Source organism: Canis lupus, chromosome 8 (genome assembly GCF_003254725.2).
Source record: "Canis lupus dingo isolate Sandy chromosome 8, ASM325472v2, whole genome shotgun sequence".
Lineage (NCBI taxonomy): Eukaryota > Metazoa > Chordata > Mammalia > Carnivora > Canidae > Canis > Canis lupus.
This window is the reverse complement of record NC_064250.1, coordinates 71662716-71688832: the sequence shown is the minus strand read 5'-3', so window position 1 is coordinate 71688832 and position 26117 is coordinate 71662716. Positions and strand designations below refer to the sequence as shown.

General features: G+C 41.4%; 1 protein-coding gene across 5 annotated transcripts in view; it reads left to right on the top strand.

The window, feature by feature from the left end:
* Positions 1 to 26117, top strand: part of PPP1R13B (protein phosphatase 1 regulatory subunit 13B) — an 89133-nt gene that overhangs the window by 36613 nt on the left and 26403 nt on the right. For all 5 annotated transcript variants that reach the window (XM_025442979.3, XM_025442980.3, XM_049113516.1 and 2 more), the window contains exons 2-4: positions 404 to 551; positions 8517 to 8636; positions 13594 to 13670. In XM_025442979.3, the coding sequence (XP_025298764.1) occupies positions 404 to 551; positions 8517 to 8636; positions 13594 to 13670 (345 nt within the window). The remainder of the gene's footprint in view (positions 1 to 403; positions 552 to 8516; positions 8637 to 13593; positions 13671 to 26117) is intronic.

Below are 26117 nucleotides of genomic sequence, written 5' to 3'. Positions count from 1 at the left end.
ATTGATATATTTATGTACTACTGCCATATTGTTTCGAGGCTTTATAGCATCTGGTAATGCTAATTCCCTTCTTTTGGAATTTTCCCGACTTGTTTTTCATTTTAATTTTTCTACATGAATTTTGTTTATTCATTTTAACTTTATTATTTGTGTAGTCTCCATACCGAGTGTGGGACTTGAACTCACAACCCTGAGATCAAGAGTTGCATGCTGTTCCGACTAAGCCAGTCAGGCTCCCCTCTACATGAATTTTAGAATTAGCTTATCTGTTTCCCAAAACTAATCCTGCAGGCATTTTGGTGTGGGTGGGAGGAGTGGGAGGTGGAGGGAATTGTTTAAATTTACAGGTTAATCTCCTTATGATAGTAACTTTATGTTGTAACTTTAATCTTTTCTCTTACAGATGATATTAACCGTGTTCTTGAGCAACAATGAACAGATTCTAACAGAAGTTCCTATAACACCAGAAACAACGTGTCGGGATGTTGTGGAATTTTGCAAAGAACCTGGAGAAGGCAGTTGTCACTTAGCTGAGGTGTGGAGGGGAAATGGTACGTGTTAGACACTGCAGATATAAGTGCATAATATTTATAGAATGCAAGGTATTGCTTCTAGTTCTTAGTTATCTGTAGTAATGAACTGAGTAATTAAAACCACATTACGTGGGGTAAGAGTTTACAGATGCCTTTTGTAAAAGATACGTGATCTGTTCCTTACTAGTGCCATCTGAGATAAGCTTGGAAAATGGATGCAGCTCTTCTGTGAGATCTTTTTTTTTTTTTTAAGATTTTATTTATTTATTCATGAGAGACACAGAGAGAGAGAGAGAGAGAGAGAGGTAGAGACGCAGGGAGGAGAAGCAGGCTCACTGCAAGGAGCCCGATGTGGGCCTCGATCCTGGCACTCCAGGATCATGCCCTAGGCCAAAGGCAGGCGCCAAACCGCTGAGCCACCTAGGCGTCCCTGTGAAATCTTTTTTGATCTCACTGTGAACCATATGAGAGTTCTTTGTCCTCTGAGGCTTTACAGTGTTTTGTTTGATATGTGTTGAGTTGTTCATCTACTTTTCATTTCACCTCTGAAACTTCAAGGCAGAAACACTTATATTATTTTTCCCTATGTACAACACCTGTTAAACAGTAGGCCCTTGAAAAATATTAAGTTGTGAAGAGCAAATGCAGTTGACCCTTGAATAACATGGATTTGAACTGCTCAGGCCCACTTGTGTGTGGATTTTTTTCAGTAAATATAGTGGAAAATTTTTTGGAGATTTGCAACAATTTGAAAAAACTGGCAGATGAACCACATAGCCTAGAAATACAAAACAAACAAACAAACAAACAAAAAAAACATGTTTTCCCTTCTCTTAGGCGTATACTTAGGAGTAGGATTGCTGGGTGGTAAGGCAGTTGTTTAACTTGAGGAATTGCCAGCCTCTTTTCCAAAGCAACCATTTTACATTCTCAGCAGCAGTAAATGAGGGTTCCAGTTTCTCCACATTCTTGCCAACACTTGGTATTATGTATATGATTCTAGCCATCCTAGTGGGTGTGAGTGGTATCTAATTGTGGTTTTGATTTGCATTTCCCTAGTGACTAATCATGTTGAGTATCTCTTCATGTACTCATTGGCAATTTGCATATCTTTAGAGAAATGCCTATTTATTTATTTATTTTTAAAATATTTTATTTATTAATTCATGAAAGACACAGGTAGAGAGAGAGGCAGAGACACAGGCAGAGTGAGAAGCAGGCTCCATGCAGGGAGCCCGACTTGGGACTCGATCCCAGGTCTCCAGGATCACGCCCTGGGCTGAAGGCGGTACTAAACCACTGAGCCAGCCAGGCTGGCTGAGAAATGCCTATTTAAATCTTTTGTCCATTTTTTTAATTGAGTTGTTTTTTATTATTGAGTTATAAGAGTTCTTTGGTTTTGGAGTATAACTGACATAAAATGTACTAGTTTTATGTATACCTAATGATTTCATATTTGTATATATTGTGAAATGATCACTTTAGTTAAGTCTAGTTAACATCCGTCAGCATACAGTTAAAAAAATTTTTTTTCTTGTGACAAGAACTTTCAAGATCTCTTTGAGATCTTGAAAAGTTTTCAAATATGCAATACAGTATTATTAACTAAAGTCACCCTGCTGTACGTTACATCCCCAGTAAGAGTTCTTTATATATTCTAGACAAAAGTCCCTCATTGGGTATATGATTTTTAAATATTTTCTTCCAAAGTCTTGTGCTTTTAATGTTCTCCTTGGCATTCCGAACAAACATTTCAGGGCACATTGAGAGGCGTTTGACTTTGGTAAGTGTTGGGACTATCACTAAACCAGAGGTAAGAGGGTAGGTCCTCAGTTGTCTGATAACAGTGACAGGAAGCAGTGGGACAGTTACATAATGACAGTGTGTTGGGGGACTGGCAGTAGAGCCTGATCATTCTTTTTTTTTTTTTTTTTTTGACCCTGATCATTTTTATTGTTCCTTCTTCCCCAATCACTTAGCATCTTGTTCTTTGTTACTTGTTATCACTACTAAGTCCTTACCTCCTTCTCCCTCCTTTTACTTTTCCGGGAAGGAATAAACTTTTTCTCTAAGTATCATTGCCCCAGTTGGTCCCTGGTCATGGAGAATGCTCATCTCCCTTACAGGAGTCTCTCAGTGGTGCTCTCCTTATCTCCAGGCCCACCTGAAATCCTAACCTGTTGTTTTACCTCACCAGGAATGAGGACTAATGCCTCACAGCAGAGAGTCATAGCATACTACATTTGCCATGGCTTTTGTATATGCCGTTCTTATTGTCTAGAACAATCCTTAGCACCCACCCCATCTTTGCTTGACTAACTTCTGTTCACTCTTTGCCTCTCAGCCCTTCCTTGAATGTCAGTGTTAAGTGTCGCTCCTCTGTGCTGCAATGCTGTTGTTGTATTTATCAGAACATAATGCAGTCATGTTCACATCTCTCATTGGATTACAATTCCTGAAGGCAGCAGCTTGTCTGTTCACCATCATATCCCCTCAGTAAAAACTTAAATCGTTGAGTAAAACAGCAAAGCTGGGTCTTGAAAAGTTATTTTCTTTTTTTTTTTAATTTTTATTTATTTATGATAGTCACAGAGAGAGAGAGAGAGAGGCAGAGACACAGGCAGAGGGAGAAACAGGCTCCATGCACCGGGAGCCCGACGTGGGATTCGATCCTGGGTCTCCAGGATCGCGCCCTGGGCCAAAGGCAGGCGCCAAACCGCTGCGCCACCCAGGGATCCCCGAAAAGTTATTTTCTAGTGGGTAAGATTCAGAGAAATGGGAAAGCACTTAGAACAGCCATTTTCAGTCTACCCTTGAGAAACCCTTACAGTAATTTTCAGGTTTCAGAGAATCCTTGAGTAAGAATTATTGTACCTACAACTCATATTAGTATGATCAGTATGTCATAAATATAATATTCCAGTATAATTGTCAATGCTTTTGAGAAGAGACTGCTTCTCTGTGGATCTGTATATTAGTTTGCTAGCCCTGTCATAACACAGTACTACAGCCTACAAGGCTTAACACCAGACATTCATTCTCTCCCAATTCTGGAGGCTAGAGATGTGAGATCAAGGTGTTGACAGGCTTAGTTTTTCCTGAGGCCTCTCTCCTTGGCTTATAGATGCCACCTTCTCTCTGTGTCTTTCTTCTATGCATGTCTATGTCCTAATCTTTTCTAGTCTCTTCATTGTATGAGGAAAAATTGGATTTAGGTCCACCCCAGTGACCTTACTTTTACTTAGTACCTCCTTAGAAATCCAGTCTCCAAAGAGTTGCATTCTGAGGTTCTGGGGGTTAGGAGTTCAAACTATGAAATAGTGGGGGGGACACAGCTCAGCCTGTCACAGTCTGTCAGTTTGGCCAGTGTATCATATTAGCCTGCTATAATTGTGCTTCCAGGGACGCCTGAGTGGCTCAACAGTTGAGCCCCTGCCTTTGGCTCAGGGCATGATCACGGATTCCTGGGTTCAAGTCCCACATCGGGCTCCCTGCATGGAGCCTGCTTCTCCCTCTGCCTGTGTCTCTGCCTCTCTCTGTATCTCTCATAAATAAATAAATAAAAATTAAAAAATAAAGTTGTGCTTCCCTCCCCACACAGGGCCAGCTCTATTGCAAACTAGGAGGTGGAGGTAGAACCTTCAGCTTTTCCTTTTTAAGTTTCCTACTTGATTTTATTTTTGCCTTATCCAAGAACACCTGAAAGTTATACCTTACATTCCCATGATAGGAGATGCTAGTGAGGCACAGTATCTTTCACAGGTGTAAGGCAGTGAAACTTAGCTTACTTTTCTTTTCTTTTCTTTTTCTTTTTCTTTTTTTTTTTTTTTTAAGATTTATTTACTTATTCATGAGAGACACAGAGAGGCAGAGACACAGGCAGAGGGATAAACAGGATCCCTGCAGGGAGCCTGACGTGGGACTTGATCCCAGAACTCCAGGATCATGCCCTGAGCCAAAGGCATACACTCAACTGCTGAGCCACTTAGGCGCCCAGCCTACTTTTCTTAAAATGGATTTTTTCTTTGAAATATTTAATTCATAAAGGGAAGCAATAAATTTGTTAAATAACTGACTTAGTATAAAATCAGATTTAATGATTATAAAGTTATGCTCAGGAGTTCCTGGGTGACTCAATCGGTCTAAGTGTTGGACTCTTGGTTTTGGCTTTGGTCATGATCCTCAGGGTCCTGAGATCAAACCCTGCATCAGGCTCTGTGCTCAGCACAAAGTCTGCTAGAAATTCTCTCTCCCTCTGCTCCCCTCTCTGAGCTTATGTGTGCATGCTCTGTCTCAAATTATAAAATCTTAAACCTTTTTTATTGGCCTGTATACATAAAAAGTGTTATTTTCAAAACTAAAACTGTAGAATGATATTTACTTCTTTAAAGTTCACTTTGTGCTTGGATTTTTTGTGCAGATACTCAGTTGTGTGCTGAACTTGAGCTAAGCAAACACAGATTTCAATTTTCAACTGAGACCATTTCTGTCCTTACTCTGACGTTTAATAAACAAGACCGAGCTTGCACGCATGTCAGGAAGGTGCAGTGTTAGCAGCAAAGTGTGTGTTACCTTGCTGTGAAAGGCGGGACTCTTTTCTTTATAGAAATCTAGAACTTATCTGAGGCAGAGCAATTTATCACACTGAATGTACAATTAGACTGCAGCCTGTAAAGTTCTTTCTTTGTCTTGGAATCTACTTCTCTAGGCAGATTTAGAGAAAGCGCACTTCTCAGGATAGACGTAGAGTACGGTCTCTCACCTAGCCATATGCTCATGTGGAAGGTGACGGTGCTGCTGTGTCGTCCTGCCACTCTCAAGTCACTGCCTGTGAGCTTTCCTCATTTCCAAGCACAAGCAGGAGTGGGAACATTTCAATATTTCCTTTTTTCCCTTTAACTTGATATAAAATCTACATATCATAAAAATCACTATGTGAAAGTGTACAATTCAGTGATATCTAGGACATTCACGGTGTTGTGTAGCCGTTACCAATCTGTGTTCCCTCCATTCCTTCCTCCGCCAGCCACTGGCAGCCACTGCATGACTATCTGGCCCTGTGTATTTGAGTATCTAGGTACCCATATAAATGGAATCATAGAATATGTGGCTTTTTTGGTCGGGCTCCTTCACTTAACCAGACCAAATATTTACAAGGTTCATCCATGTTGTAGCATGTCTCAATACTTAGTGCCTTTTTTGTTTTAATAATATCCATTGTATGAGAGACCAGAGACCATGTTTTATTTATCCATTCAACAGGTGATGGGCGTTTGGGTCGTTTCCATTTTTTGGTTGTGACAATGCTGCTGCGAACATTCACGTGCAAGTGCTTGTGTGGACATATGTTTTCACTTCTCTTGAATGTAGGCCTAGGTTTAGAGTTTCTCTTATCTCATACCTTGTCTTCAAAAATTTCCACTTTGGGCTTCTAGGAATGTTTGTAAAACACAAACACTAATAAGATGTAAAACCAAAAGGCATAATTAAGCAAGAACTTACCCCCAAAATATGAAAATTCCACAATTCACTTTTTACCTACACAAACCACAGTTGTCAGTGTTGGTAACAGCAAAGAGTGGGGGTGGGGGGAGAGCTCCCAAAGCATAAATCTCTTTAGAATGAGAACTTCTCTCCAGTTTCCTATTACAGAGCTAGAGGTTATGATAGGTCCTATGAATCAGTCTTTGGTATGTGAGGAAGTGTTGGGGGGGGATATGTTTCTCGAGAAAAAGGCTAATGTCGTCAGCCTATGGTCCTCCCCTCCATTTGCCAACTGCCTGTTTGAGAATCAGGTAGTAGTTGGGGTGGGGGGCAACCTGGCGACACCACCTCAGCTAAGCAGCCAAGGCCAGCATCACAATGATCTGTCATGGTGATGGCACCATGGTCAAAAGGTATAGGACCTTTTGGGTGGTGGGATGGGATGAGAAGGCACTCAACCACTGTGGAGTTCTCCCCAAAGCCCACCATCTCAGTCTAACCATGGGAATAACACTAGACAAGTCAAAGTTAGGGACATTCTGTAAAATACTTGATCAGAACTCCTAAAACTCTCAAGGTCATTAAAAAAACAAAAACATGAGGAAAGGACTGAACTGTTATAGACCAGCAGAGACCCAGGGTTTAGACAACTAAATGCAATGTTGTTTTCTGGTTTAGTTCCCGGAACAGAAAGAGAACATTAGGGGAAAAACTGGTGGAATGCAGATAAAGCCTGGAATTTAATTAACAGTAATGCACCAGCGTCAGTTTCTTAGTTTTGACAAAGATACAATAATTAAGATGTTAACATTAGGGGAAACTGAGTAAACTCTTTACTGTCTTGGCTACTATTCTAGAGGTCTGCTAGCATTCAAAAATGAAAGTTACTTTTATATATTAGGTAAACAAAATCTGTAAGGTACAAAGAATAGAATTAAGATTTACAAGACCTCTGTGGTGATGTTAAAAATCATAGAAGAACACAAGGTGCCTGAAAAAAATGGAGAGACAGAACCACATTCATGGTCTAGAAGACTCAATTTACAAAGATTTTGGATCTTCCCCAATTTTTTTATAAATATGATTGTAGTCAAAAGCCTGCATTTTAAAAAAGAACTTGACAAGCAGCTCGTTTAAAATATATAAGAGCAAAGGGCCAAGCAGTGCCAAGACAGTTTTAAAGATAAACCAAGTGAGGGGACGTAACCTAGCAGACAATAGTGATAGTGGGGTAGCAGTGAAGACTAGCATCACCACGAGGTAGGTGGCAGCCCACAGAATAAAAGAGCCCAGGGCTATCCAAGGCCTGGGCCAGGTCAGAGGTGGCAATCACAAGTCTCCAGAGGAAGGAGACAGGAGTATGTAAATGATGCTGGGACGATTGATGATTCAAGTAGGGAAAACAATGTTCCATAAAACCAATGAAAAGCAGTACTTTATCATTTGTAGGAAAAAACTATAGAATATTCTTTTGACCTTGGAGTAGAGAGGATTTGTTGTACAAAAAACTCAGAAAGATTGATAACTGCTTATATTTAAAATTTTTAAACTTCTGTATAATGAAAGGCACCAACAAAAAATTAAAAGACAAGCCTATTTTGGGGGATGCCTGGGTGGCTCAGTTGTGAGTGTCTGTCTTGGGCTCAGGGAGTGATCCCAGGGTCCCCTGATCGAGTCCCGCATCTGGCTCTCCGTGAGGAGCCTGCTTCTCCTTCTGCCTGTGTCTCTCCCTCTCTCTGTGTGTCTCTCATGAATAAATAAAATCTTTAAAAAAAGAAAAAGGACAAGCCTATTTTCAATATATGTAACCAACCAACCCAGGGTTAGTATCCAAAGTATAAATAGTTCTTCATATACCTAATAAGAAAAAGGCACACAGCCCAGCTTTTTGGTTTGTTTTGATTTCTATTTGTACATGTAGTGTGGTTCTAAGCAAACTAGCAAGAAACCTATGAAATGGTACCTTGTAATTTTAAGTTATGTTAGTGCTCTTCTCAAGAGCACTTATGCCAATACTCTAAGTGGGGGGGGGGGTGCTTTTTTTTTTTAACATTTGAAGTGTGGTGCTTGCCAACATTCACATCACTGGTACCTGAGTTGTAAGGAGGTACCCTGTCCCATCCTGCGTGTATCTGATTGCCACACACAACATCTTAACTGGTGATGAGGCTAGACCAGTGTGTTAATGTGTTTCTTTGAAGAGTAGGAGTCACACTGTATCCTGATAAATATTCTAGAGGGCATTTTTCAGTGTTCCCAATTTCATATTGTAGAATTGACTTTACATATACTTCTTGTGTTTATGTGCTATCTAGATTATTTCCTGGGAACTTAGATTCTTACTTTTACTTCATTCAAGTTAAAATTTAATGCTTATAATATCCTTGAATTCTAATATATATGTGTGTGTGTACACTTATTTAAATCTATTTTTATTTTTTACTTTTGGTTGGAGTCATTTTGTTTCTGAAATAAATAAGATGTGGTTTTTTTTTCTAGAGCGTCCTATACCTTTTGATCACATGATGTATGAACATCTTCAGAAGTGGGGGCCACGCAGGGAAGAAGTGAAATTTTTCCTTCGACATGAGGATTCCCCAACGGAGAGTAGTGAGCAAGGTAGATAAATGCTTTCCTCATTTGTTAATTCCTGCCATAAAAGTTAAGTAAAATAGGAATAAAAGTTAAAATAACTTACATCTTTTTTTCCCTTCACTCACAAGTGGTGAAAGATAGAGTTGGTGTCTGCCATTTCTGTGACTTCTATTAGCAGTCCACAGCTCCTCCACATGGTGTAGGCCTTGCTTCATTCCCCGAACCCCAGGCCATGCAGGTGATACAGACTCAAACATGTCAGGAGGCCTGTTGCTTAAAGACATTGTTTTTGATAATATTGGATGGGTCAAATATCAAGATTTTAAGAATAAATAAAACCTTGAAAGGTTGAGAAAAATTCTGAGAAGTGTTTCTTTAAAAAAATTTTAGAGTGAAAAAGACCTTTCTGAGTATAACACTAAGCCATAAAAGACTGGTAAAGCAAATTATTGAAAAAAGAGAACCCAAAAAAAAAAAAAAGAAAAAAGAGAACCCCTAAAACTGCGTGGCAATAACCACCCTAAGCAAAGTCAAAAGACAAATTATAAACTGGGAAACAGCATTGATAGCTCATATTGCAAAGGGCCAAGTACCTTTATATATGAGTTTCTAAAAAATTGAAAAGGAAAATCAGTTTGTTTTTTTTTAAAGACAAAATGTAAACACACATGGTTACAGAAAAACAAATTTACTTGACCCTAGGTTATGTGAAAAGTGTTACTCCTGAGAAAAGAAATTCAGGGGAAGCAGTGAGTTAATTTCTCCTGTTAAACTGGTGAAGACTAGAACGCTTACTGACAGTGTTGGCAAGGAGGTTGAGAAACAGGCACTCTTCCATGCTGCCAAGGGAGTGCCAGTAGGCAGCTTCTGCAGAGGGCAGTTTAGCAATATCTATTAAACTTACAGAAGCACAGTCTCACTTCTGAGAATTTATCCTAAAGCTGTGCCTACACACACACAAAATAACGTAGACGTAACATAGCTCCTGGGGCATTGCTCGTAGGAGAGCCTAAATGCCTGCTGTGAGCATCGGGTCAAAGAAACGACGGTACATCCATACCATGGGCTGCTCTAGTCAGAAATAGGAAGAAGCTCTGAGCCCTGACCCCCACCCCCCATCTCCTGAACAGGTAAGTAAATAGAGTGCAAAACCATATGCACATTGTGCTGCATTCTGTGTGACACGGACAGAAGCCTAATTCTGTACCTCTGTATTGGCTTGTATGTGCATAAAGTGTCTCAGGAAGCAATGTAAGAAAATGGTAATATTGCTAGCCTGGGGGAAGGCTGCAGGACGGGCGGGGCGGGGGGCGTTGCAGTGGGAGGGCAAGTTGTTGATTGTATACCTGTTCCTTTTGAATTTTGGACTATGGGAATATGCTACCTATTTTTTAATTTAAGAATTTAAACAAAATAAGAGAATCTTTTTTTTAACTGCCTATATATACACTGTGCAGTTAAGAGACCCTTGACTTGCTATTTAACAGTGATTGTGGATTACTTCTGGTATTTAAAAAAAATAAACAAGGGATATCCTTTTGTAAAAAAAAAAAAAAAATACCTGTATTGCAAGTTATCTCCTTTTATTTATATTTTATCATAAAGGACATTTTGCCCTAGGATAAGCTACTAGCTACTTTATTTTAAGATTTTATTTATTTATTCATGAGAGACAGAGAGAGAGAGGCAGAGACACAGGTAGAGGTAGAAGCAGGCTCCATGCAGAGAGCCTGATGTGGGACTCGATCCTGGCACTCCAGGATCAACTACTAGCTACTTTAAAACCATCTTTCCTTAGCTATAAGTATTGTTCTAGTGCTGTTTCTTACAATGTGCCATTACTTCTGGGTCTTACTCCATCCAGCTGCTGGTCTCTGGAGTCAGACCAAGGCTCCAGGTCCAGCCCTTCATCCACTTTTTACCTTAGACAAGGGCCCAACCTCTCAGGACAAAAGCCTCCTGAGAAGGAAAACTAGACTAGTTGACAGCTAAGTGCTATTCTAGTGCCAAGAATTTATGTTAGCTCTCTGCCTGAACTCTCCAAATACTTATACCCCTCCTCTACCTAGCTGTACTTAAATTTAAAATTTCATATTTTACTCTTACTGATATGTGTACATAATCCTTAATGTCTCGGGTGGAGGGCTGAGGGTGAGGTCTTATTTTATTCTCATTTTATAAAGTTTAGAAGTTTTGGGGATACTTGAGCTAACTGTTTGGAGTCATAAGGAAGGTGACAGTGCTCACCTTCCAGTTGACCTTCATCATCACCTACAGTGCTACTCAGCTAGTGGTGCTGACGCAGTGTGTGCAGCAGACCAGTGGGAGGAGGGGATTTTGAGCTGCATGGTCTGAAGGGGACAACCGTCAGCACAAAGCATAGTACTTAGAAAAGGCATACTTGGGGACCTTGAAAGATGAACAGGACGTAGAGGGGAGCATGCAGACCAAGATGAAGGAAGCTGCCAGGGAGGTGTAGTGACAGGGATTCCCAGGTTGGCAGGGACCATCAGTCAGGACTGGAAGAACCAAATTCATCATACCTTGCATCACTTTACAGAACCTTCCAGCAAAATCCCTGCCTCCCTACTTGACACTTCCCAGGTTAGTTTAGATGATATTTGTAATAGGACCTTCCCCATCTCTTCAACCTCCTTCCCCATCCCTTCTTTCTCCCTTTCAGCCACATCCCTTCTTGCATCTTCATATGCTGTGGTCCCTAACTCACAAGCCCCCCACCCCCAATGCTCTACCCTCTGCCTTATTTCCTCTTCCCATGCTTATGCAAACTGCACCTATCTCTCAGAGCCCAAGTAATAAGATGGCGAGTGCTTTTGGGGCGCTGTGGTGGCTCAGTCAGTTGGGCTTCCTGCTCTTGTTTTCCGCTCATCGTAGGATCTTATGGGTTGTGGGATCGAGCCCTGTGTCAGGCTCGGTGCTTAGCGGGGAGTCTGCTTGAAAGATTCTCTCCCTCTGCCTCTCCTCCCCACCAGCCCTGTCTCAAATAAATAAATAAACCTTTTTAAAAGGGGGGGAGTGCTTTGTTCCCTGATTTGTTTTTGTTCTCTGAGCTTCTCCTGTTTGTATTCTAAGCAGCCAGCATCGAGGATTCAAGAACATGTTTCCTCTGTGCTTCCCACAGAGCTGAGTATAAGGCAGTTGTCACCATCTGATATTATTTAAAAGGGTTTACATTTGAGTGTGTATTACGTAGAACTACAGGATATACATAACAAGAAGTGAAAGAACTCCCTTACTAAAATGATGAGAATTCTCTATGTGGGAGCTAGAAGAGCATAGAGGATGTTCACTTCAATTACTGATTACACTTGGGGAAACATGCTTGAAGTATAAAGTAGCTCGATGAAGGCCATCTGCAGAGCATACACTACAACCCAGGAGCTGGTGCACTGGAGTTGGGGAGCAAGCTGCTTACTTAGTGTGGATCTTGGGCAAGTGACTCCGAGGCTCCTGCCCTCACCTCATTTGCAGGGTGCATAGGGCTGTGACTGAGGTTGGTGAGGTGTACTGACACGGTGCTCAGTAGGGCCAATGCACAGGAAGCACTCACCAAATGTCACCTCTGACTGTTCATTTTTTTCTGACTCCAGAATGCAAGGTCATCTTTACCATCAAGATTAAGTGGCACTTGGTATAATTTAATGTTGTGGGTTTTGTAGTATTCCAACTTCTTGGTAGCTTGTTATTTGGAAGAGGGAGAAATTGTAGAGTATTAAATTAATCTGAACACTTTATTCCTTAAAAAATACCAAGAATAATTAAGAATCTAATTTACCCTGTAAGCTGATAGATGCCATAGTCTAAGGGTGTGTGTGTGTGTGTGTGTGTGTGTGTGTGTGAGTGATTCCTGCTACTAGGAAACTACTCTAGACTCCACAACGTGGCTCTTGTGTGCTGTAAGACTGTGTTTGGCTGCATGCCATGCCACTCAAATCTGTTTAACTTCTTTTTGAATTTTTGCTCCCTTTTTTCGACATTCTATTATTATCTTCATCTTTCCCCATCAGATATACTATGTATTTGTTCCTGTACTCTGTATCTTTGCTATATACATAAAAAGAGTAAGGTATTTTTTATTCCCCAAGGACTAGTCTTTGCCCTCTAGGGGACAATATCACTGTCTTTGAGAATGCATGCTTAAAAGTGAAGCAAGCCATACCTCCATTATACCATTTTTCTTCAAATGTTTCAAAGTAATAGGAAAGAAAGAAAAAAAAGCACGTTGTCCTGTCTTTTTTTTTTTTTTTTAACATGAGGTTCATGTGCTTTTGAAGTCATGGATTTTAGGTACTAAAGCATGCTCTGGGATGCAGTAATTCTCAAATGACATTAAGGAACAGCTGTAGAGATGAGTGGGGTAGGGGCTGGCATCAAAGACTTTGGTCTCTGTGACTTGAGTTACCAGGTGCACAAGCATGCAGCAGGCTTTATTTTATTTAAAAGATATGGCACATATAATTTCTACTGTTGAAGTTTGAAGCCTTCTTGGGGGAATAATTTAATTTTTGTGGAATAAAGGAGAATTCTGAAGATGCCTAATTTGCACTGATGTCCCGTGTCCGTTGCGACCCTGCCTGTGAAGATCAGTTGTGCAGCAGTGTTCTTATTGCTGGATATTAAGTTCTGTTTTAGTCCCTGCTAAAATATAAAAAAGTCTAAAAAATATTTAATAAAAATTAGTTGTGGTAAAATACATATAGCATAAAACTTACCATATTGACCATTTTTAAGTGTTAGAAATCTTTTGATATGAGTCAATTTCAAGATTCTGAAATAGAAGAAAAATTTCATTTGAACAACTTTATAAAAATTATAAAGCATTTTTTTTCAACTGTGTCAAGTGTTGAGTTGTTCAGCATGGTATTTTTCACTTGTGTTGCATAAATAATTAGTGAAGAGATGGGAGAGTATCATCTTACTCGTGTATCTTTTAGTAAATGTGGCCCTCTCATTTCTCTAGGTGGCCGTCAGAACCAAGAGCAAAGAACTCAGAGAAATATAATAAATGTACCTGCAGAGAAACGCACGGAAAATGGCGTAAGTAATAGTGAATCAAGTTGAAATTTTGGAATTGCTTTTTACAGGTATGAATGACCTTGGGTTACAATATCTCTTTAAAGACTTATTTGGGGGGTAGAAATTAGCATTTCTGTTGAATATTTCTAAAGTTTTCATGAAGTTCCACAGAGCCACTGAGTGGTTTTAGCAGTCCACGTCTGGCCCCCTCACACAGGCTGGTCCCGGGCACAGCCACTGCCTGCCGCCCCCCAACATCTCTCATACCCCCCCACCCCCCACCCTCAGCCATGGCGCCTCTTGGCACAGCAGCTGTTCCCTTCAGGGCATGTGACTGAGTGGCCCGTCCCCAGAAGCAGGTGCTCTCAGTTCTAGACTGGGAGATGAGCAAGCAGACTCGCTTGGATTTTCCATGTGGATGTCTCAATCCTTCTGTCAGGTTTTGAAAGACAAAATGCCTGGTGGGTTGTAGTCTCCTTCCTAGTTGTCTTAAGCAGAGGACTTGCTTTATCAGATGGTATAGCCCTGGAGAACAGGCCTGACGGGGGAGGGGGGGAGTGGGAGGAAGTGTGTCTCAGTGGAGGAACTCTTTTTAAGAAATGTCGGTGTCCGTGAAAAGAATGAGCAGAAATGAAGGAATGAATGGGGATGAGTGAATGAGAGAAATTTTCAACGTAGTCTTTTCTGGAAGTTTTAGTAATAACTTTTCCAAGTAATTTTCAGGCTAGAGAATTAGTTTCTTTTTCTGGCTCTGCCACTAACCAGGTGTGTGACCTTGGGCAGGTTACTTCCTAGCGCAGTGCTTGGCACAGCCTGACGCGGGTAAAGAACATGGTCTGGAGTGTGCAAGGCCCATATTCAGGCACTGGCTTCAGAACTTCATGGCTAGTTAAACCTGAGCAAGTTACTTTGCCTTTCTATTTCCCAACTTAGTGTTGTTGAGCTGTGATTTTAGTTTATTAGCTACTGTTGTGACTTCCTTGAGACGCCTGGGTGGCTCAGCAGTTGAGCGTCTGCCTTTTGCTTGGGGCATGACCCCGGGGTCCTGGGATTGAGTCCCACGTCGGGCTCCTTGCAGGGAGCCTGCTTTTCCCTCTGCCCGTGTCTCTGCCTCTCTTTCTCTGTGTGTGTGTGTCTTGTGAATAAATAAATAAAATCTTAAAAAGAAATAATATCCTTATCTTTCTATTACTTTGTACAACTTTAAACCATATCTCTGGACCTCTTTCCTTGAGGGTGAGGGTATGAGCACCTCCTCTTTTTTAAGGATTTTTATTTATTTATGAGCAACACAGATTTGTTCACTCCAAATCTAGAGTCTCGGGTTCTGTGAGGCATATCTGCTTCAGAAAGTCTTAAGAAATAAAGACCCAGACCCCATTGGTAGGACTTTTGATTCAGTGAGTCTGGGGTGGGCCTGCAAAACTCTGCCATATGACTCGCCCGGCCAGGATGGGGAACCTCCAGGTTATATGCATACACTGCCAAAAACATCCAGAACTTACTTGTCAAACCAAATTTCAAAGATAAAAGAATCTTTTTTGAGTTCTAAGATTGCCTATGACCTGAACTTCAGGGAAGGTAAAATAAATTTATTGAGTGTTACAATACAGTGCTTTGTATTGAGGTGGAGAGTGTATATATGATACAGGGAAGGGGCTCAAGAGGAAAGGATGAATTCTTTTTTTTTTTTTTTAATTTTATTTATTCATGAGAGACCCAGAGAGAGAGGCAGAGACACAGGCAGAGGGAAAAGCAGACACCCTGCAGGGAGCCCGATGCGGGACTCAATCCTAGGACCTTGGGATCATGCCCTGAGCCAAAGGCAGATGCTCAACTGCTGAGCCACCCAAGCGTCCTGAAAGGATGTGAGTTCTAATGTTTAGATGTGGGGGGTCTGTGATCTTTCCCAGATGAAGTTGTTTCTTAACATGGAGATTATCTTTATATCTCAAGATCAACAAAACTGAAACCTGAAACCAAAGTTAAAAATATGTTTGTAGTCTTTATGTGAGTTTTTAATTAGAGGAAGGCAAAGAGCTGTTGGGAGGTGTAACTTTGCACTGGAAGCATCACATCAAAGACGCTGATGTACTTTATGGCTCGTATACCTGCCTGTTAAGCCCAATAAATATCGCATTTGTAAATTTCTTACTGTCTACAAAGTACTTCTATGTGCATTTTTAAAGTTCATAAGATACTAAAAACATCTTTCTTCAGCAATGTTTTTGTATATACCCTGGATATAGAATAATAGCGCACTGAGCCTTCTGCTTTGTAAGCTACAGCAGTCAGGAATGGATCAAGCTGCAGCTGAGGGAGGAGGGCGTGTGGGTTTTTGGAGGAGGACAGGAAGCTGAGTTGGTGTGATTCATGCCCATTAGCAGCTGCTGGGACAAGGAGCTTGGGAAATTTTGCTGTCTAAAAATTTCAGGTCAACAGGTCAGGTTTTCTAAGAAATAAATGCCCACACCACTGCCCAACTTTGATTCAGTGAGTCTGGGGTGGGCCTACATATGACTGTGTTGCCCTGCCAGGTTGGGGAACTTCCAGGTTACATGCACACACTGCCAGAAGCATTCAGAACTTATTTGTCCAATAGAATTCTGGGGTTCTGGTTTGACCATATGCCATAAAGGCAGATGGATTTATTCTGATAGTATATACTTGTGTCTGGGGTCTCCAGGACCACCCCTAGTTTTAGTGACTACCAGGAGGACTCACAGGACTCAAGATCTTATTGTGCTTGCAGCTGTGATCCACCACAGTGAGAGGATACAGAACAAGCTCAGCAGGGTGCAAAGACGCATGGGGTGAAGTCTGAGGACAACAGGTACCAACTCCAAAGAAGGACTCCAAAGAGTCCTTCCCCAGTCGTGGTAGGGGGGTACCACAGAGGACGTGCTCAGTCCTCCAGCAACCGGCTGTGACAAGTGTGACACGTTGTCAACCAGGGAAGCTCAGTAGAGCCCCAAGTGCCCAGGTGGTCTAGGAGAGCTGGTCATGTAGGCAGCCTCTGTGTAGCAGGTACAAAAACACCAGATTCCCAGAAGAAAGCAGGTATTTAACACAAACCATCTTACTTGCACAAACATTTGAGGTTCAGCAAGCCTCTCTTACCACTTCTGGGAATGGTGGGAACCCTCCCCAAATCTGAGTTCCCAGAGGAGAGCCCCGGGGCCCCCTTCAGGCAGGCCTATAAGGAGAGTGGTCTCAGGTCTACGGTGTAAACACTTCTCTACAGCACCATTTTCCTTAGGTGTCCTGGAAGTGCTTTTTCCTGTTTTCTCAGCCAACCATATTAAACTGAGTCAGTTCCTGTTTATTCCTGTACACATGCAGTAAACTGCTGAAGTGAATTGATCCTGTCCCCTCTGCTTTCTTCTAAAAGCTCTAAAGTTTTAGCTCTTACATTTGGGGCTATGTGTTGGTTTTTCTGTGTGGTATGAAATAGAGGTCCAAATTTATTCTTTTGCCTGTTAATATCTAGTTTCTGCCTGCAGCATTTGGTGAAAAGACTGTTCTTTCCCCCATCGAATTGTCTTGTTGGTATCTTTGTCAAAGCAATTAGCTGAAACTGTGAGCGTTTATTTCTGGAAGCGTTTGTTATTAATATGGTGACTTGGTTCAACTGTGTCTAAGATCTCTAGATCAGGTAACATTTCAAGCATCTGGAGGATAAACCTGGAAACTTCTGCTGCTTCTAGAGTCAGGAAGTGTTGCCAGTTCTCAAGACACCTATTCTATGGTGTACCTGGGCCTGTCCGGTCTCCGCTGCTCCCCACACCTGTCCAGCTTTGGGGGCGTCTCAGACCTCCTCGAGTTCCTTTCCCATTCATTTTCTTTTCAGGTCCTGACATTTTTGTGGTCTCCTCTCCTGCTAGATCATTTCTGTAGTTTTCTGTTATTTGATGTCAGAATCCCTTTACTGTAATTTAGTGGTTTGGGGATTTAATGAAATTAGGATGAAAGAGTCCTCCTCACTTTTCCCTGTTGGGATTTGTTGAATTTACTAATTCTGGGGCTCAGCATCTATCAACACGTCTGAAAAATTCTCTACAGTTATCTGTACAGGTATTTCTTCTTCCACATTTTTTTTTATTTCTTCCGGAACACTTCTTAGACATACGCTGTGTCTTTCCTTTTATTCTCCTTGTCTTTTACATTCTCTGTTATGTTTTTACTTTCTTTGTCCCTTTGTACTATGTTCTGGATGGTTTCTTATGGTATATTTTTCAGTTCATGAACTCTGCCATTAGCTTACTTATTTGGCTTTTGGTACGTAAAATGTGCTTTTAATATAATTTGTTATGAAAAGACAAGACACAGTCTGGGAGAAAATACTTGCAGATCCTTTATCTGACAAAGGACGGGAATCCAGAAAATACAAAGAAGTCTTAAAATTAATAAGAAAATAAACAACTTGATTTTAAAAGAAACAGGCAAAAGATTTGAATAGGTGCTTCACCAAAGAAAATATATGTATGTCAGGTAAGCACATGGAAGGGTGTTCAACATCAGTAGTCTTTAGGAAAATAAGAGTTGAAACCACAGTGAGATATACTATATACCTATTAGAATGTCTGAAACTAAAAAGACTGATCCTAACAGGTATTGGTGAAGATATGGAGAGCCCAGAATTCTCAGACACTGTTGTTGGGAATGTAACATGGTACCATCTGGTAAACAGTGTGACAATTTCTTTCAAGCTTGAACATGAACTGGGGCACCTGCAGGGCTCAGTTAAGCATCTGCCTTCAGTTCAGGTCATGATCCAGGGGTCCTGGGATTGAGACCCAAGTAGGGCTCCCTGCTCAGTAGGTGGGCAGCCTGCTGCTCCCTCTGCCCCTCCCCTGTGCTCTCTCTTCAAATAAGTAAAATCTTAAAAAAATAAAACTAAGAAATCAGTTATACTGAAAAAAATTAAAATAAAACATCACTTAATAGTTTTAAACAAATATCTTGCTTTTTGTTTTTAAAGATTTTTATTTATTTGACAGAGAGAGCCCAAGCAGGGGAGGCGGGAGGTGGCAGAGGGAGAGGAAGAAGCAGGCTCCCTGCTGAGCAGAGAGCCCAAAGCTGGGCTCAATCCCAGGGTCCTAGAATCATAACCTGAGCCAAAGGCAGACACTTAACTGACTGAGCCACCAGGTACCCCAAAAAATATCTTGTTAAATTCCCAGATAGGGTCCTGGCTGTTTGGTTTAATTCTTTATTTTTTACTGTTGTATTGTGAAATATCCAGAAGAATGTATAAAATATGCACAGGTTAAAGAATTACTAAAACAAAAACAAAACTTCATATTACTATCTAGGCCTAAAGTTTCTCTTTATTCCTTTTAAAGCAATTCTATCCAATTTATTTTGTTTTGGTTTCTTTTTTAAAGATTTTATTTATTCATGAGAGACACACAGAGAGAGAGGCAGAGTCACAGGCAGAGGGAGAAGCAGGCTCCATGCAGGGAGCCCAAAGCAGGGAGCTGATCACACCCTGGGCCAAAGGCAGACGCTCAACCGCTGAGCCACCCAGGCGTCGCCTATCCAATTTATTTTGGTTTTAGGCAGACCAAAGACATAAAAGCAAGGTGTTTGGTGGTAGCTACTTGAATTCTGTTTCAAATTCCACAGAAAAAGAAAGGCTGTTTTTGGAGACAGGTATGTAAATAAAGAAATCACAGTACAGTGTGAGAAGTGCAATAAAAGTAGAATAAGGCACCAAAATAATAGGATATGATTTGATTAACTGATTGAGGGTGGATATTAATAGGAGAGATTTCCCAGAGCAGGGGACAGAGGCATCTGCTAGAATACAGAGGAAGAACATGAAGGATTACGGGTGGCAGAGAATGATAAACATGTTGGTAACAATGGAGCATAAAATGTTGAGACAAGGAGGGTGGGGGATGGCGCTGAGGAGGGAGGAGAGCTGAGGTCTACTGGTCAGGGAGGGGCCAGATCCTCACTGTGCTAAGAGCCTGGACTTAATCTTGCAGGATGTTAATCAAGAGAAAGACAGGATCATCTGTGTTTTAGAAAGAGCCCTCTGGTGCCAGTGTTGTGAGAATTAGATGTCCGTCATAGGGGATTGGAATGAGACTGGAGACAGGGAGCCCTGTCATTGCTTGCTGTACTTGACAGTAGACTCACAACTAGAATCCCAGAGGAAGACTTACTTTTTTTTTTTTTTTAAGATTTTATTCATTTATTCATGAGAGACCCAGAGAGAGAGAGGCGGAGACCCAGGCAGAGGGAGAAGCAGGCTCCATGCAGGAAACCTGATGTGGGACTCGATCCCAGGACTCCAGGACCATGCCCTGGGCCAAAGGCAGGCACTAAACCGCTGAGCCACCCAGGGATCCCCTGGAAGACTTACTTCTATTTTATTTTTTATTTTTTTTAAGAGGTTCTTTTTCTCTTTTTTTAAGATTTTATTTATTTATTCATGAGAGACACAGAGACAGAGAGAGAGGCAGAGACACAGGCAGAGGGAGAAGCAGGCTCCATGCAGGGAGCCTGATGTGGGACTCGATCCCAGGTCTCCAGGATCACACCCTGGGCTGAAGGCAGGTGCTAAACCACTGAGCCACCCGGGCTGCCCGGAGACTTACTTTTAAAGGAAATATTTGAAAAGAAGAATTTCAAGGTTATGGAAAGCTCAAAAGGCATACATCTATAAACTACACTTTAGAAGAAATGAGGTTTTAATTCAGTCTGTCTTGGGACACCTGGGTAGCTTAGAGGTTGGGCACCTGCCTTCTGCTCAGGGCGTGATCCCGGGATCAGAGATCGAGTCCTGCATTGGGCTCCCTGCGAGGAGCCTGCTTCTTCTCCCTCTGCCTATGCTTCTGCCTCTCTCTCTCTTTCATTCTCTGTGTCTCATGAATAAATGCATAAATATTTTTTAATTAAGTCTTTTATAATTCCCATGTACCTGCTTATATGAAATTATCCCAAGAAAGTGAAAGGACGGAGTTAGGTTTTCTTAGGCTTCCTTTGGAATAATATAAGCAGTGATTAGCAGGCCTCCTCCAGGAAACCCTCCACTGTCACTGGTCAGGTGGCATTAGTCTATTTTGTCATTTCTCATAAACTTCCCAAACTAAGTAGTAGCCTAGAGTTCTTATTCTTCTCTTTATTTCTTTATTATTATACGTTAGAATCAAATTATCTTTAGCTTTTTTGTTTTTCAGTGGGGGAAATTAATCCTTTCCTGTTATATTGAGCCGTATGAAATTATTGATGTTTGACCATTTTCCCGAAAACAGCATTTCACCTGATTCAAATGAATAATCAGTAGATGGTATCTGGTAGAGCATTTACCCTTTGATACAGTAAATGAGTGGCAGTTGGAGCAGTCATACGTGCCGTGCTACAGCCTGGTGAAAGAACAATGGGAGGCCAGTGTGTCCCTGTGAGGGAAAGAGCCTCCTGCTTGCCCTCAGGAGACTCGGGTTGAGATGTTGACACTGCTGCTGACTCACCACTGAGCTTGGGAGAGCTCCTCAGCCCCTGCCAGAGCTCAGCTTTCTCATCTGTGAAATAGACTTCAGAACTTTCCTCAGAGGGGTTGTATAAGCATCTATTAAAATAACCATAAACTCAGGTTTATATGAATGATATGCAAATGCTCGTTACATGTTGTTGAATCTCTAGAATTCAGAGTTCATTAAAAAAAATAGAGTTCTCTCCTGTCTCTGGAAGTGATGTCAGATCCTGAGTGTCAGAACAATTGTATGAGACATTCTGTAGAGGATCAGGAAAAGCTTCAGGAAGCAGATGGCATTGCCACTAGATCTTAAAGGATAGGTAGAGTTTAGGAAGTGGGGGGAAGGGCTTTGTAGCCAGAAAGAATAATGTGAGCAAAAATATGAAGGTGGGAAGTGTCAGTTTTGGAATGAAGAGGCAAGCATGGATAGAAGAGCGATAAAGAGCACTGAGCAACAGCTTATATTTTCAGCAACGTAGGCTCAAATCAAAGGCAAGGCCCAGGTTCCTGGGGGAAATGCTACAGCCATTAATGGAAATAAATTGAGGAAGCCAGGGTTGGAAGGAAAGGGCGGAGTTTGGTTTTAGACATACTGAGGGTAAAGTGCTGGCATGGCATATAAATCAAAGTATGAATCTAACCAGAGGAAGTGGGGCTCCTTTGAGAGAGATCAGGGCTGGATGGCTAGACCACCCCCACCCCACCAAACCCCGCAAAGGGTGCTCTGCATTCTTTGTGGAAACAAGTACAGAAAGGAGAAAGCAGGACAGACCATTGAAGTATAGCACACCATCTCATACAACTTGAAAACTTAGGGAATTGTCTTTGTATAGGTAATAATACAGTGACAGTCTCATCTGTAACCAAGGATGAAGTTATTTAGTTGAATATTAAAATCAGCATATCAGGGATGTCAGGGTGGCTCAGCGGTTGAGCATCTGCCTTTGGCTCGGGGCGTGGTCCTGGAGTTCCCAGATCGAGTCCCATGTCGGGCTCCCTGCATGGAGCCTGCTTCTCCCTCTGCCTGTGTCTCTGCCTCTCTCTCTCTCTGTGTCTCTCATGAATGAATAAATAAAATATTAAAAAAAAAAATCAGCATATCAGGATTAGAGCTGACATCCAAAGTGACTATTAGCCAGTAGGTGCTTAATTGCTGACAAAATCCACAGGTTTTTTTCTGTTAACTGACTACCAAGGAATATATGTCATTGAGGGTAAAAGAATTTATAGTTAAAACCTTTATCAGGGGATCCCTGGGTGGCTCAGCGGTTTAGTGCCTGCCTTTTGGCCCAGGGCGCGATCCTGGAGTCCCGGGATCGAGTCCCATGTTGGGCTCCCGGCATAGAGCCTGCTTCTCCCTCTGCCTGTTTCTCTGCCTCTCTCTCTCTCATGAATAAATAAATAAATAAATCTTTTTAAAAAATAAATAATAAAAAAATAAAACCTTTATCAATTGCATTGTTAGCTAGCTGTCTTAAACGTATGCCCATAAAAAAAAAAAAATTAAAAAAAAAAAGTATGCCCATAGACAAACATTCTCTCTCCTTGTGCTGTGACAGTGTTGTTGGGAGTAACAACCAAACTCCTGGAAGTAGTGAATAATAGAATGAAAGAAGTAGAGAGTTACTATGAGATTTTTAAAAAATATTTTATTTATTTATTAGAGACAGAGAGAGATGGGCAGAGGGAGAAGCAGGCTCCATGCAGGGAGCCCAATGTGGGACTTGATCCCAGGTCTCCAGGATCAGGCCCTGGACTGAAGGCAGCACCAAACCTCTAAGCCACCAGGGCTGCCTGAGTTATTATGAGATTTTACAGTAAATGGATGTGATGGTTTTAAAATAAGTTTGCAAATTCTTTAAAATGGCTCCCTTCAGGGCACCTGGGTGGCTCAGTTGGTTAAGTGTCTGCCTTCGGCTCAGGGCATGATCCCAGGGTCCCGGGATTGAGCCCCATGTTGGGTTCCTTGCTCAGTGGGCAGTCTGCTCCTCCCTCTCCCTCTGCCGTTCCCCCTGCTTGTGTTCTCTCTCTCTGTCAAATAGATAAATAAAACTGTAAAAAATAAAAAAAATAATATGCCTCCCTTCAAAAGGTAGAGTCTAATTCCCCCCTTCTCCCAAACATAGTGACTTGCTCCTGCCAGATAGAATTTGGAGAAATCTGACTTCTGAGGCTAGATCATTAAAGATAGCTTCCCCATGGCACTCTTGATTGTTTGCTTTGGGGAACATCAGCCACCATGTTGTGAATATACTCAGGCTGGTCTGTGAAGAGGTCCACTTGGTAGCCAGCCCCAACCTGGTAGCCACGTGAGTATGCCATCTTGGAATCAGATCCTCCAACCCCAGTTATACCTTAAGACAATTACAGCCCTAGAATTTGACTCAATTTCATGAGAAATCCTTTTTTTTTTTTTTTTTCATTTGTTTGTTTTTAAGAGAAGGAGGTGGGAGAGGGAGGAAAGAATCTTAAGCAGACTCCAAGCCCAGCATGAAGCCTAGCGCAGGGCTTGATCTCACAACACAGATCATGACCTGAGCTGAAATCAAGAGTCAGATGCTTAACTGAATGAGCCACTCAGGCACCCCAACCTCATGAGAAATCTTTTTTTTAAAAGGTTTTATTTATTTATTTATTCATGAGAGACAGAGAGAAAGAGGGGGGAGGCAGAGACACAGGCAGAGGGAGAAGCAGGATCCATGCAGGGAGCTCGATGTGGGACTTGATCCTGGGTCTCCAGGATCATGCCCTGGGCCGAAGGCGGTGCTAAACCACTGAGCCACCCGGGCTACCCCTCATGAGAAATCTTAAGCCAGAAATGCCCAGCCTAGCTACTGCTTAATCCTTTATCCACAGAAACTGTGAGCCATAATGAATATTTGTTGTGTTTTAAGCCACAGATCAATTTAGATGTGATCTGTTATCAGCAATATTCATCCTTTGAATGAATAATACGGGCTGTTGATTCCCAAATCATTCTCACAAGTATACAATATATGAATTGGGCAGTGGAGACATCCTTACACAAGCAGTAAACAACACATAGATACACTTGGAAAATAAAATGTCATGTAATATGAGAGTGTTGTACTTGCCAAAGGAGGAAAAAAAGGCTTCACAGTAGGCATGGTTGGTGGAGGTGGAGAATAAAAACGACTTATACTTTGGAATGGCATTGAAATGTAAATTCTTCTTTTTTTTTTTTTTTAAGATTTTATTTATCAGAGAGTGAGAGCATGCACAAGTAGGGGGCAGAGAGGGAGGGAGAAGCAGGCTCCCCTGTGGAACAGGGAACCCAGTGTGGGGCTGGATCCCAGGACCCTGAGATCATGACCTGAGATGAAGGCAGGCTCTTAACCAACAGAACCACGCAGACGCCCCTGTAAACTTTTCCTTTTGTATATTCTTCACCAGTTTTTCAACTTTTGGAGAGATTGCACTCAAACTGAGCTTAAAAATATAGTGCAGCAGAGCATCTTTAGTGTAGCACAAGCTGAACAAGAGCACTTTAAGGGTTGCCTGGGTGGTTCAGTGGTTGAGCATCTGCCTTTGGCTCAGGTCATGATCCTGGGGTCCTGGGATCGAGTCCGGCAAGAGGCTCCCTACAGGGAGCCTGCTTCTCCCTCTGCCTCTCTCTGTTTCTGTCTCTCTCTCTCCATGTCTCTCAGGAATAAAGAAAATACTTAAAAAAAAAAAAAAAACACTTCAATATGGGCAGAGTTAACCCATATACACAGTGGATCAGAGGGTCAGAGGAGATGTCCCCTCTTTGTCATGTGGCATATGTGCTCAGAGTACACCGCTGGGGCTGGTCCAAGCTTGCTTTGTTTTGAGAACCTTTATTATTTGTTTTTAATATTTGAATTATTTCAACACCAGTTTCAAAATTATATTTAAAACATTACCTGAAGAGGGTGCCCAGGTGGCTTGGTTGGTTAAGCATCTGCCTTCAGCTCAGGTCATGATCTCAGGGTCCTGGAATCAGAGCCCCGCTTTGGGCTCTTTGCTCAGTGGGGAGTCTGCTTCTACCTATCCTCCCTGCTCGTGCTCTCTGTTACTATCCCTGTGTTTCTTTCAAATAAATAAAATAATTTAAAAACTTAAAATTAAAAAAAAAAAATTACCTGAAGAGACCAAAAAAACCTTTTTTTTTTTTTTTTTTTTTTTAAAAAACCCTTTTGATTAAAGCCATGTTACCTGTTGGCTTGTGATCCAAAGGTTTCAATCATAATTATCAAGTGAGGTGTAGTCTTTCTGAACATCTTGAAAAATCTAGTTGTGATAGCCTGTTTTTCAGATGTATGGTAGCTTCAGGAGTTGTGACTGATACACATAGTACAAATGAGATAATAGCCTGGGGGGAAATAAGCCCCCTTTTCCTCATCTAACTTTTGGCAATTCTTACTTATTGATAACTTATTTATTAAAAATCTGATCATAGCATGTTTGGGGTTGATCACTTAATTATGGACATTTTTATGCTTTTTAAGTTACTTACCTAAATACCATTTATGGAACCCTCTCTTTGCCAACAGGTTAATATTTTGTTTAAAAAGAGGATAATTAAAATGTAAACATTGACAACACCAAGTGTTGGCAATGATGTAGAGAAGCTAGAACTTTCTTTCCTATGTGGCTATGGGGGTGTAAAATAGCATGCTTCACTTTGGAAAAACAGTTTGGCAATTTCTGTAAGTTAAACACACAAGTACCACACAACCCACCTGTTCTACTTTCTTGACATTAGTCATCCAAGAGAAGCCAGAACACTTGTCCACGTGAATACTGACACATAAATACTCAAGGCAGCTTTATTCATTATAGTCCAAAAGTGGAAACAACCCACATGTCCATTAACAGGTGAATGGACTAACAAAATGTGATCCATCCATACAGCAGGATACCACCCAGCAGTAAAAAGGAGTAAATTACTGATACGTGTAGCAACATGACTGCTCAGAAGCATTGTGGGAGTGAAAGAA